At 37.5% G+C, this 13,492-nt stretch overlaps 2 protein-coding genes across 2 annotated transcripts; both read left to right on the top strand.

The window, feature by feature from the left end:
* The first annotated feature begins 793 nt into the window (after positions 1-793).
* Positions 794-7,335, top strand: csrnp1a (cysteine-serine-rich nuclear protein 1a). Its single transcript, XM_065276253.2, has 5 exons — positions 794-963; positions 3,292-3,463; positions 4,294-4,556; positions 5,091-5,381; positions 5,843-7,335. Exons 1-5 carry the CDS (start codon positions 916-918, stop codon positions 6,758-6,760), a joined length of 1,692 nt encoding a protein of 563 aa, XP_065132325.1. The 5' UTR covers positions 794-915; the 3' UTR covers positions 6,761-7,335.
* Positions 7,336-8,152: 817 nt separating this feature from the next.
* gorasp1a (golgi reassembly stacking protein 1a) lies at positions 8,153-13,402 on the top strand. Its single transcript, XM_065276254.1, has 9 exons — positions 8,153-8,339; positions 9,140-9,220; positions 9,426-9,629; positions 9,907-9,993; positions 10,111-10,241; positions 10,380-10,506; positions 10,747-10,837; positions 10,970-11,110; positions 11,208-13,402. Exons 1-9 carry the CDS (start codon positions 8,277-8,279, stop codon positions 11,690-11,692), a joined length of 1,410 nt encoding a protein of 469 aa, XP_065132326.1. The 5' UTR covers positions 8,153-8,276; the 3' UTR covers positions 11,693-13,402.
* Positions 13,403-13,492: the final 90 nt, after the last annotated feature.

The raw sequence follows: 13,492 nt of genomic DNA on the forward strand, positions 1-13,492 counted from the left end.
TGTGAGAGAGGCTCTGCCTATGAAACAACGATGCCTGAGTAGTCTCCTGTGATGGATGTTTCACAGTGTCATTGCCATGGAGAGGCTCTTTGGTATCCAGGGAGTGTTTCTCTAGTGATTGGCTGAGTGGCTGGAACAGCAGTCTTATGTTTTTTCCCTCTGCCTTTTGTCTGACCCCTATCACTGCCTTTGTTTCTAGTACATTATAAGCCAAAACAGATATAAATATATACTGTTAAGTACATAAATTATATAGGTTGTTGGTTTCTAAAATAAGTTTGACATTTTATTCAAGAAGACCGTGCCACAGATTATTGACCTTCTTGCTTTAATAGTCTTTATGCGATCATTTAAAGACTTAACAAATGATCTTTTGATCCATAACTCATTTAAAACTTGTTGATGTTGCAGAATAAAAGACAATACCTGAGGTTATCACAAGACTCTGTTATCTGTACTTAAACGCTGAGGCTCTAGGTTAAGTGTATGGGTGTAAGGTTATACAGCCATAGAACCTTTTTAATAACCTTTATTTTAAAGGCCCCTGTAGTGGGTAGTAGTTTTTGACGAGCCCATCTCAATTGTTACACTGATAAACACGACTCTCTCTCTCTCTCTCTCTCTCTCTCTCTCTCTCTCTCTCTCTCTCTCTCGCTCGCTCGCTCTCTCTCTCTCTCTCTCTCTCTCTCTCTCTCTCTCTCTCTCTCTCTCTCTCTCTCTCTCTGCACGCGTCATGAGTTGTGTTTTTTGTCCTCATATTTCTGTTTACGTCAGGAACTGTGGGGGGAGTTTTCCACTGACGAACACACACTCAGTTAAACAACAGCTGATCACATCGAGAGCTTCATACTGTATGTATCGACGATTAAGAAGAAAGACGATATAGTGCATTTTTGATAACTTTTAACTCATCGTATGGTTGTTTCTTCTTCTACTCATGATATACGGATAGAGCATTATTGGGTGAGTTCACGTGCACTTTTCTTTAGGTTGCTTTGTAGATCTCGCGGCGCTTTAACACAAACAGAATTGTTTACAAAATGCCTTTAAGGGAAACGTGTACATACATTTACAATTAAAATAGTACGTTATTACGGTTAACCATAAATTGATAATGCGGGTCTTACCGTTGTTATTTACGTTACGCGTGTCTGTTGTTTTCATTCAGATCCGATTTAAGTCGCGAGAGACTCGGCTAACGTTACGGAAGTTCACCAGCTGCAAATAAAACCACTACGCAAACAAAATAAAAGTAAATAAAAACAAATAATTAAGTAAATTTATGTTCCTGTTACTAGATAAAATATCAAAAAAATCTATTTGTTACTTTCTAAACAACCTGTTGTATTTTTAAACAATATTGTAAACAAAACCCGAATAAATTTAAAATAGACGATGTAAATAAACCATATTGATTATAATAATATTGTACTATTAATAAAAACAAACAAAGTCCATTTCCTCGTCTAATGTTTTTGTAACAGTTAAAATGTTCATGATGACGTTCAATGATTGGCTGACACAACTGTATTGCACCTGCACGTGTCTCTGTTTGAAGCAGATCAACATGTCACTGAGTCTGAGATATCGCTAAAGTAAGAATGGGTGTAAATATTCTTTCAATGCCACTTTGTAATATTCATACTCAGTCTGTTTGCTTCATAAGAAAGGTTGTTTTTGTCTACTTTAAGTTAGGGTAGTAACCTAATTTTTCCACCTGACAGCTGTCTGTTCTTACAATCCACAGACTCCTCCTTCTCATGTGTACATGTACAGAAAAACCCCTCATGTGCGATAGTTGTGGTATGACCAGATGTCCCTGCACACCTGTGATCAGTTATGTTTTTTCAGTGGAAAGTTGTGCAGTGTGTTTGTTCTGTCTTGATGTGTTTGTTATTGTATATTTGTACACGTGTCATACCCCTATGCTGCACAAACAAAGCCCACACCACCAAATACACAAATAAGTTAATGCATGAATTATTGGTATTGCAATGATAAAATGAACAACTGTTGCTTACTATCTCACTTTTAATACTGTAGATCTTTATCACCTTGCCGCAGTTAAGGGAAGCTGTAAATCACATGTGTTTCGCTTATGAAGTTCTATTGAGCCATTGAGAATATGTTGTGCAATTATTTGCTATGCAGCTGTCAAACGTTAAAGTCAAACAGATGCTCCATCTCTGATGCACATCTTGCACGCACAAAGAAGAAACATACAGTAACGCTGCTGCAATTAATGTGCAAATGCTACTTTGAGTGTCATTTTCCTCATGCAGAGGCTTCTGACTGCTATAACCTTTCACACAGTTTACTCTTAAGAGTTTGCACAGTGTTTGTGGCATCTGGGATTACAGTGCGGGTGTTTACATAACACAATCCAAAGAAAGCCAGACCTGTGTATAAAGAGGTGAGCGAGAGTTAATGTTGTCCAGGATGCATGCAATGTGCACAGGGGCACATAGCGTTCTTGGCACATGAGACATTTGTGTAGGCTTGGTTTGACTGGATGCACTTGGAACAAAAACCAGGTGATCTGTGATGCAGATTGCTCCATCCTGTGGTGTGAGGTTGTGCTGTTCTCTCATTCGAGGTACAGAGAGTCCTCTGTGTACGTGTGAGAGCGTGTGCTTTTTTTTCCACTGCACACCCACTCAAATGACTTGCGTGCTGATTTATATTTTTACTTTTGTTCCTTATTTGGGCTTTGAAATGGAGCTTTGTGATCACTGTCAAAAGTTTTTTGCCATTCTGTCCTCAACGGTATAAACAAGAATCAGGTTACATATTTGGTCATTTATTTGAGCCCATATGGGATGTTAAGCTGGGCTGAATGTTTTTAACATTTTGTTCTTGAAGAACTCAAAACATCTCAGGAATGTAAATTACCCCAAGGGGGAGATAGAAGAAACCATTGAGTCGCCTTTGCCATCCCATAATGCTCACTAATGTAAACCGTATGTAATATGATTTTGTCAGTAATGGTTTAACTGAGAAAGCAGATCTTGTGATGTATTAGTTTTGTCCTGATGGGGAGTTAGACCTGTTAAACAGGCTTTCACTCAGAGTAAAGATGTGAATTTTCAGTACTGGCCAATAACAGCAAAGAGGTGTCCAGTTGCTGCTGGTTAGGATTTGTGTACTTATAGTTACTGAAACCTTTGCAAACTCTGTTTTCGGACTTTGCAAGTCTTTTCTTGTTCATATTTTCTTATTTGAAATGCTATAAATATCTATCTTTTAAGTGATACCTATCTAATATGCCTTCATTTCTGTTTTATTTGACAGATCACCATGGCTACATTGCAGAGAGGAAAGAGAAAATATAATGAAGACGATGCCATTTATTCTTCGTCTTCTCCCTCATCACACTCTGAATGGGACTCTGATGAAGACGGCCTCAGTGATACAGTGGACTATGGGCACACTGTCCCTTTCCCTCCCTGCCATCACAAGCCAAGTAAGTTTATCTCTAGTTTCTCTAGTCGTGGGTCATGCGTGGTTGGCTGTCCATTTTTTTAATCATGCAGACCAACTGTTATCACCTTTTGTAAGGAGGGGTCTCCTTATCTGACTTTAGCATTATTGAGCACTGCAATTGATAAGATGAGAAACAGTTTAAGTAGAAAACTGTCGACTTGAGGGTGTTACTATGTTTGACACTTGTAATGTTTTATAGTATATTTAAAAATAAGTAGTTGCTCAAAACAACTAAAAGTTTTTTTTTAATTGTGCGCATTCATTTTAAGCCCATAAACGTTCCAGCCATTTAATCGAAGGTAGGGAGACCATTCTTCCCGGACGCGTCCTGGCCAAGATTTTGGTGCGTCTTCCAGAAGTCGTATTTGTGGACTGCATATGCCATTCAGTTAAAAACATAAGACATACAATTGTAGTTTCATTCTTACCTTAAAATGTAACGGTTGCTTTACTGTAATAATAATAATAATAATCCTCTATGACGTATGCGGTCGACCAGTACGACTTCCGGAAGACGAACCCGAATCCTGGCCAGGACGCGTCCGGGAAGAATGGCAAGTATGGTCACCCTAACTGAAGGTGCAGATAGAGAGGAAAGCAAACACTGTTATGTAACACTTGACCTTGCCACACTTTGAATTCTTTAAGAAAGTTAATGTTTCCTGTATTATTGCATTTGTAAAATTGTCATCAAACCATCATTATTGTCCAAACCAATTAATTTAGTCGTTGACAGCTCCGGCATTACCCTTTTTTTCTTAAAGAAAATAACTATGGTAGTTCTTATTTTAATTCCTTCTCTCCTTTCAGTTTCACCTATCCTGAAGAAGACGACAGAGACTCGAAAAAAAGGCAATGTTCGGTTCGGCCTAGTTACAGTTTTCCTCTTCCAGCGGTGTCAAGGGTTTAGCAGTGTGCCGAGTCATGGTGGCTGCACACTGGGCATGGTCAGATGGCACACAACCTGCCAGCAGTTCACCTTGGCGGAACATGCGGAGGAGCAGCAGCGCCTGCGAATGGAGAGACTCCGTGAGCGGCATCAAGAGGAGAGACTTGAGGCCTTGAGACAGAAGGTTGGTTATTTAGGTAGTATGAGCAAGTACATGTGGCTGTGCTGTAAAGTGCATATAGTGCATGATGTGAATGTGAACCCTGCAATCCTTCAGCCATTACTTTATTCATAATATGGCACAGGCTTGAATGCGTATGTAAGGAATAATTGACGCCGGGCAGTTGAATTATTTGAAATAATGCACACCCAAGGTGGTTACGCGTTACACCGCGGGTGTGCATTATTTTCAAATAATTTAAAGGCTTGGAGTCGATTATTCCTCTTATACCATGGTTACCACAGACATTGCTCTGGTGCCTATTTTTAAGACATTTGACAGTTTAAGTGTGCGGTGTACAGGAAAATAATCAACACCCATGGAAAATTTCTCAGCCAATCAGAATAAAGCATTTAACAGACCCGTAGTATAATGCATTTTAGAATTTTTAGCATCACCCAAAACATTCTGTTTTAGAAATTTCTGTGTTAAATAGTAAGCTACTAATATATTTTATTTACACTGGATCAAGTATCTTAATATGTTCTCTGCCTATAGATGATCATCAGTGGAACTCTTACTGTGGCAGAAGCAGCTACCTTGACAGTGAGCGATGTCGCAGATGAGGATGTTGATCTTACAAATTTAAAGGATGATGGATCGCTCCGTCCTTACTCTTCAAAACGCAGACGTGCGTTGTTAAGATCTGCTGGCGTGGTACGAATCGACCGGGAGGAGAAGAAGCAGCTGCAGGAGCTACGGCAATTGCGGAAAGACTGCGGCTGCCACTGCCAAGGCTTCTGTGAGCCAGAGACCTGTGCCTGCAGCCAGGCTGGCATCAAGTGCCAGGTAAATCTTTTTGCCTATATGATGCCTTTAATGTAAGTAAGTTTATAGAGCTATAACATAGATGTAAACAGCATAGCTCATGTCCTAATAGGAACCGGCTGAGAAATGTTGATTATTGAGAAATTTGTAGACTAGTTGAGTATCTGGAAAATTAGGTGCAATTTGCGATATTGTTAGGGATAGTTCACCCAAAACGTATGTTCTCTGATTTAACATATTATTTCAGTGCATTCTTTGGCACCTTTAATAAAAATGTGCTTTTTATTTTTTAAAGCAAAACATTGATAGCAGTTGAGATATTAAAGAGATCTCCTTTGTGTTTTTTTTCCCTGTGGGCAGTGACAGAAGTCAAACTTCAGCACTGGTTATAAATGTGATAACTGAAGTGTGATGATGATATTGTGTGGTGATGAGGAAGTATTGGTTGTTTGTTGATACATATCACCTGTCAACATTAACAGATGGATCGCGGCAACTTTCCATGTGGCTGTTCCAAGGAAGGCTGTGGGAATCCTTTGGGGCGAATTGAATTTAACTCCAGTCGTGTAAGGAGCCACTATATCCATACACACATGAAGCTGAAGCTGGAAAAGAGACTGCTGGATGAAAACTTAAACCAGAAAAGCGTAATTGTCACTGAGCTGCCATCAACAGATAAAAACAGACCCGGTACATTTCCTAAGGAAAACAACTCTGCACCATTCACTTCTTTGTCAGCTGGTCCAGCTTTCCACTTGAGCTCTGGGCTTTGCAGGGAGGGAGACAACAGCTGTAGCAGCGACATGACTGACACCTCATACTCTTCTTCTCTGAACCTGGACTCTGAAGCCGATGAATGCCCTTCCTCAAAGCCACCCACAATAGATGTGGACAACAAAGGGTTGGCTTTTGTTCTCAGTTTTGAGGATTCTAATGAAGACGGATGCCCATACATCAAAGAGTATGATCGCCTTAATATGCATCTGCCAATGAACCACGATCTGTCAACAGAAGCTGCCGAAAGCATTATGGGCCTATCCACGACAGATAATGCACAGTCTGAAAGCAACACCAGTACGTCTCCATTAGAATATCTGGATGAAAATGCTAATCAGACCATCATGGATTGTGTGAATGATCTCTATGATATCCCTCATACACCTTCCCCATCTACTGATCATAACTTGAACTGTTACATGGACCTTAGTCTGTCCTCAGACTCTGACCTTGTCTTTTTTGACAGTTTTTACGAGTATGGTCCAAGCATAAGTCACAGCAGTTTTAAAGTATACGGTCATATGGGGTACATCTCGCATCTCCAGTTACCCAGCTGTTCCAGCCCTGCCCAAATAGAGGACTCAGGTTTAAGTCTTCTAGAATCTTTTGTAGGGATTTCTTAATATCCGTCAAAAAAAAACTCAGTATTTGTACTGATATTTTAAAGACAAACAGCTCAAATGAGTCTTGTTCATTTGCAGTTTGTACAGAAGAATATATTTTCTATGAAAGAGAATGTAAATAGTTTATGAATGTAAGGATATTCCTTAAAATATATTTTGATTTTAATTTATTCTGTAACAATTCATGACAACAGTGAATACAGTTTGAAAACCACTCATTTAAATCAGCGTGAATTATCATTTCAGGTCAGATTTATATTTATACTGTATAAACTAAAGGCTTTCTGATGTTTTTGTAGCGCAGTAAATTTATTTTTAAATGTATGTTTCAACTTCGTTTTCTTTTAGGGACCAGCCTTAATAATAACTCTTATTATGCTTTATTGTTTTAATTTCAATTCAGAAGTTATATGTATCAAGGCAACATTTGCTTTGAGAAAATGTTATTCTATTGTTGGTATGTCCACTGTAAAAATGTATATGAACGTTTTGACATTTCTAAATTTGTCCTTTTTGTGTAATAACTAAGAAATTAGTATTTGCAATAAAATGTATTTGACAAAGTTGAAAAGAAATGCTTATTAACATTCGCAAGACTAGAGCTGCTTGTAAATAAAATGCGAGTTGTATAGTACTTAAGTATTTTTACTTTCTACATAAAAGTAAATTTTAAATTATTCGTATTTATTAGTGTTTTTCTTTGGAAAACATATATTCCAAAACATGTTATAGTAATTTTTACTCCACTACATTTCATAATTTCAAGTCTTTGGTTTATATTTAATATTTAAGTACATTAAACATCTAGTAATTGTTTAATAAGTAAAAATTATTTTCGTAATTTTACTCAAGAAAGTAAAAGTACACAATTTTATGTTATTAGGCATTAAATAAATTTTAATATGCAATATATAATGAATACACAGTATGATTCTATGCTTTAGAATGTAGTGAACATTTTTTAGTAAAGAAAAGTATTTTTTTCCCAAGACAAGCAACATCAGTAAATAAAATATACTGATAAAGCACAGATGCTTGGAAAATGTAACTATAACTAAAATACTTAAGTATTATACACCTCTGAAAATGAATAAAAATACGATGGATAAGGGACACGAGGGTCTGACATTATTATTAGAAAGATTATTTTAGAGCTAAATGAGATTGACCGTTACAGATGTGACAACCGAAAGATAGAAACTGTGCATAATTTGCGGCGTTGTGCAGAATTATCAGCACATTATATCAAAGTATCGCGAGAACGATTTGAAGGCACAACCCCAGAATCGCTCTCGCGATATTTGATGTCATACCGTGATCGATCTGCGCAGTGTGGTATGAAGTCGAACACACCTTAAGCAAACAGTAATCGCTGGCATCCTGCTCGATTACTCTCCCCTGTTTGCAGCACACAGCAGCACAGGCAACATGGCCACTATGTGATGAGTAATCTTTGTCTGGGTCGTTAGTTCATAGACATAAACAAAATAGCTAAACATACAAGCACTAAAGAGCAATGGGTTTAACGCAAAGCAGCAGTGCACCGGAGGGCGGATCGGAGGGTTATCACGTGCACGGGGTAATCACTTTATTTTCCCTGTCTTTGCTTTTGACATCGAGCAGCTTTGCTCGCTAGCGTACGCATTACTTTAGACCAGTTTGCACTTAGATACGATGTTATGTGTACATGCTTTTTTACTTTTAACGTGTGTTTAAATGTTCAGATTCAAGTTATTAGATATTTTATATTTGACATATTAGTTAACGGAATAAACCATCCGAGAATATGCCTTTAGGTTTATAAAGTTGTGCTTGGAAAGATAATAGGCTTGTTCGACTTCATGCTACGCCCCAAGAACCGACAGGTGCATGACGTCAAGGTGTCGCGAGAGCGATTCGAGAAATCATACGGAGAAGTGTAATTTCGAATCGCTCTCGCGGTACTTTGACCTTATCCACCTGTCAATTCAGAAGGCGCAGCATAAAGTCAAACAAGCCTACGTCAGGAATATTTTGCAGTTGGTTTTGGTAAAATCCTGACAGCTCCAAAACATAAATGTTACTGTTTTAACACTTATCATTTCTCGTTTAACGACCAAACATTTTACTCTATGTACTGTTTATTGGCTGACACTAAATGATTTTAGTCACGTACAGCGCCACGTCAATGAAAGCACACATATAACATTACGCAATATAAATAAACATTACTAAGTTACACAGAAGATACTCATTATACTTCACATAAGCCGACCAATGCCATTAAAATTCCCACTGTGCACAAGTACAACAATCTATAAAAGTTGAATTCCTTTTATAAATAAAGACCCCATATATATAAATATGGATATTAATGAATCAACATCATTTATTTGACAGATTCAGGAGAGCTCACCTGCAGAGAAAGCTGGTTTGGAGCCCTTTTTCGATTTCATCATATCCATTGGCAATAATCGCCTTGTGAGTTTGCATTGTATAAACATTCATAGGTCATTTTGTGTTAATAAATGTGTAATTGATAGACTTTAACTTAATGTCTTGAGAATTGATACAACATTAGTTATTTGTTTCAGAAATGTATCCAATGTTGCTTTGATTATGAAGGGTAATGACAGTACAATATATTATATTTCTGAATATATTTCTGTATATGTTATTGCACCAGAACCAGGAGAATGACATGCTGAAGGACCTCCTCAAGGCTAATGTGGAGAAACCAGTGAGGATGGAGGTATACAGTACAAAGACCTTGAGGGTCCGGGAATTGGAGGTGGTTCCAAGCAACATGTGGGGCGGCCAGGGACTTCTGGGAGCCAGCGTCCGCTTCTGCAGTTTTCAAGGAGCTAATGAAAATGTTTGGCATGTTCTAGTAAGTAATTACTGCTATTCGAAGTATATTTTTACTACTGTATAAGTCATGGGTCAATCATGGAGGGCACCTGTCCTGCAGATTTCAGCTTCAATCCCAATCAAACACACCTAACCTGCTAATCAAGTTGTTTAGGGCTACAAAAAAATTAGAGGCAGGTTTGTTGGAGTAGGGTTGGAAGTAACATATGCAGGACAGGTTGTATAAATACTTTCGATTATTAAAAATATAGGCAGATCGTATTATTTGGAAACTTAAATGCTTTCTATGTGTTCAGGATGTGGAGCCAAATTCACCAGCAGGATTGGCTGGTCTCACCGAACATTCAGATTACATTGTTGGAGCTGACCAGGTTTTGCAAGATGTGAGCAGTGAATTATTTTCCTGAATGATTGGTTTATTTTTGAAGAAAGTTATCTAATATGGCTCGGCTTCCATTCTGTGTTCATTACTGACATACCATATTTGTATTTCCCAACAGTCCGAGGACTTTTTCTCCCTAATTGAAGCCCATGAGGGAAAGCCATTGAAGCTGCTAGTGTATAATGTTGAAATGGATAAATGCAGAGAGGTGGTTGTCACACCAAATGGTGCCTGGGGTGGCGAAGGCAGGTAAAAACCCTGTAATGGATATACCATAATAAATTCCTGATCCACCTACAGTAATGTGCCTTTTTGAGTAGTAATTCAAGTAACCCTTGTCTGGAACACAGTATAGATGATTTTCTAATAATGCTTTTCCCACCACAGCCTTGGTTGCGGCATTGGATATGGCTACTTACACAGAATTCCAGCACGACATGACAGCCCAAAATCTGAAACAGTCTATCCTCAGACTTCTTCTGAACCAGAATTGCCTTCAAGCGGGTTTGCAGAGGTAGTTATTATTTTAGAGGTTGCATCCACCAGAGATTAAATTTATGGGCCATTGCGGTCTCATGTAAACAACCATGATAACTGGCAAACGAGCTGTTGAAATACCCTATTGGGTAAATTGACCTATAATACAGCTCCTTTGAGACTCAACAAAACTGACTTGAGACTTGACTTAAAACTATTTGTCTAATAGTACTTAAAAAGGCACTTTTGACAAAATAACTGAAATGCATATTCCTAGTTGTCCATGACGGCAGAATCTGGTCAGTCAGTGAGTGGCTCGGATCTTGATACCCCACTGCCACCACCTATTCAGAGAGTCATGGATCCTGGTAAGCATCAGAATATATCCATCTTTTTTATGGATCTTTTGATTTTTAGAGACCCAAATAAATCAGTAGTAGGCCTACATACTGTAAAATATAAAAAGACATTGTCATGTATCAGATCAATGTTTCCTTCAGGGTTCTCAGATCATTCAGAAGTGGCTATGATGAATTCAGAGGCATCTGACATGGCCGACCGACTGGACCTTTCAGTTTCTTCCATTGACATGACAAACACGTCTCTGGCTGTCCAAGAGGAGGCTGACATATCGGGTGTCGGTGAGATCGCTTTGCTCATTTTAAGTAAAGTCAACCAACAGAATTCAATCTCTGAACTTAATGCATAAAATGTGCAAACATTTTTCTGTGTTTTCAGAGCATCTACAACGCAATGAGGTTTCTTTTGGGAACCTTGAGGAGCATGTTACTGAGAAATCTTCTGCTGCAGATTTTATCTCCTCGGTTGCAACAGACCTTTCACCACCACCTTCAGATTTGTCTTACCCTTCTCTCTCACACTCTCATTTTCCACATCTTCCACTTGATCATAACCTGCCTGTAGACATGGAGTCTTTGGTGAATTCTTCAATCCCATCTCTGGACTCTTCCATTCCTCCTATAGACATATCTTCCCTGCTTATCGATCCTGCCCTTCGTTTTGACCCGTCTGCTCTGTCAGCAGAAGATCCCGTACAACCCAATGATTCCTCAACTTTTCCCCCAGAATACGATGGTGTCAGTCAAAGCTTTTCTGATGAGCCACTGGCCAGGAGTTTAGGTGAGGGCAGAGTGGAAACTGTTTCTTCTGACCTGCTGTCTTTTGAAAGTGCAGAAAACAAAGATGAAGCTGCTTTTCAGTAGCATCACTATCAGGGTCTTCCTTTGCATCTTGTTTACGCAGCTGTGCAACAATCATTGGGTGCGTGTTTTTAAATGGCTTCGGTACTGCTTGAATAAGGTTTTGGACTTTGCTGAAACAAAGATTCTCATACTGTAGAATGTTGTTTATGAATGTTTGTGCAATTTAATTTCCTTTTTATTTTCCTTTACATTTGTGGGCAAGTAGTTTGGATGATTGTATAGGCTGTTAGCATGTGATAAGGCCATGTATTTTAAATCCTGTAGATCATAATTTAGAACTGTGGTTCTCAAACTTGGGGGCCCCAGTTTAATAACTTTTATAAAACACATTAATTTATTATAAATTCTGTGTAATTTAACCTCCCTAAAAATAAGGCTACTATCCAACAACACTACATTGTATAATTTAATATGTTTTGTTAATTTCAAATTTTAAGTTTTAGAATGTTTTATGTCATAAATGATCTTTGTGGGGGGTAAGAAGGGATGCACCATCTGTACGCAAGGGGGGCGCACGCCAAAAAAGTTTGAGAACCACTGATTTAGAAAATAATATTTTATTGAAGTTTGAAGTTGTGATCATTTTTAGCCTGATTATTTAAGCTTATTGGTTTTATATGTCATGAGAGGTTAGAAGTAGAAGCCTAAACCCATTTGTACTAAATATTTGTTGTCGTTTTGTTGCTACTACATAATTGGATATTGGCTGAATTTTTAAAAAACTAATGTACAACTAATCTAGTGTAGATTACCATCTGTTTGTTAAATTGACTTATTTTTCACTTAGTGATCCAAAGAAAGGCTTTTTAATACACTGTGACATAGAATAGATCCCATATCACAGACAAACATTGTCTTGACATTGTTTCTGCTTTGTTACACCAAACATTTTATTTTTTAGCAGGACAGCATTTGTTCTTTTTTTCTGTATTGTATGAATTATGTTTTCAGCAAAGTACAGGTTTTTAATATTGGACAAGGGTTTTTTATTGGTTTAGGGTTTGTACTGCAAACCAAGTGTTTTTCTACTGGCTGATTATTGAAAGGAGTTTTATGTGATTTAATATCTTTTTATCACAAATATTTCATTTAAAACTTGTTACCTGGTATGTGTGCTTAATGTTGTTATATTTATGCTTAACATTTTATTTGCTTTCTTAGAAAATTGATATATGCAAAAGAGTAAACAATATACTAAACACTAAAGTAATGTCACAGTAATATATGCTTTTGAGACATTGAGTATTTTGGTTTACATGTGGTTGGTAATTTATTGATCTATGCAAATATTGTAAAAATGCCAATGGAATGTATGTGGTATTAATATTGAGTATAATAATTACTGCCAACAGTAGTATCATGCCCAATGTTGCATTATTTTTACTACTACTACTACTAATAATAATAATTTGGTGAAAGAAATAGTTGAGCGAAAAATACCTCATAGATATTTTACAGATTTAGATGAATGTAGAATTAAAACACAGGTTTATGTAGGCTAATTGAATCCAGCAAATACATAAGACAGTTCTTTGTTTGACAATTATATTTTCTTGTTAAATGCAGAGAAACAATGTTGTTTTAAATTGGACCTAATGCATAGAATATCAAATTTATATTTTTGTAGTTACGTAATGGGTAACTGTAGGGGTTTCTGTCAATTTTGAAATCGATAAAACACTGGCAATAAAAGATTGAAAATACCCATGATTAGTTTTGTTGTTGTTTTTGTAATTGATCTGGTAAATGGAAACCGAATCTAGTGTCCTTACCCTGAATAAATCCATCGACTACCAGCTT

Source organism: Paramisgurnus dabryanus, chromosome 6 (genome assembly GCF_030506205.2).
Source record: "Paramisgurnus dabryanus chromosome 6, PD_genome_1.1, whole genome shotgun sequence".
In the NCBI taxonomy this organism is placed as follows: domain Eukaryota; kingdom Metazoa; phylum Chordata; class Actinopteri; order Cypriniformes; family Cobitidae; genus Paramisgurnus; species Paramisgurnus dabryanus.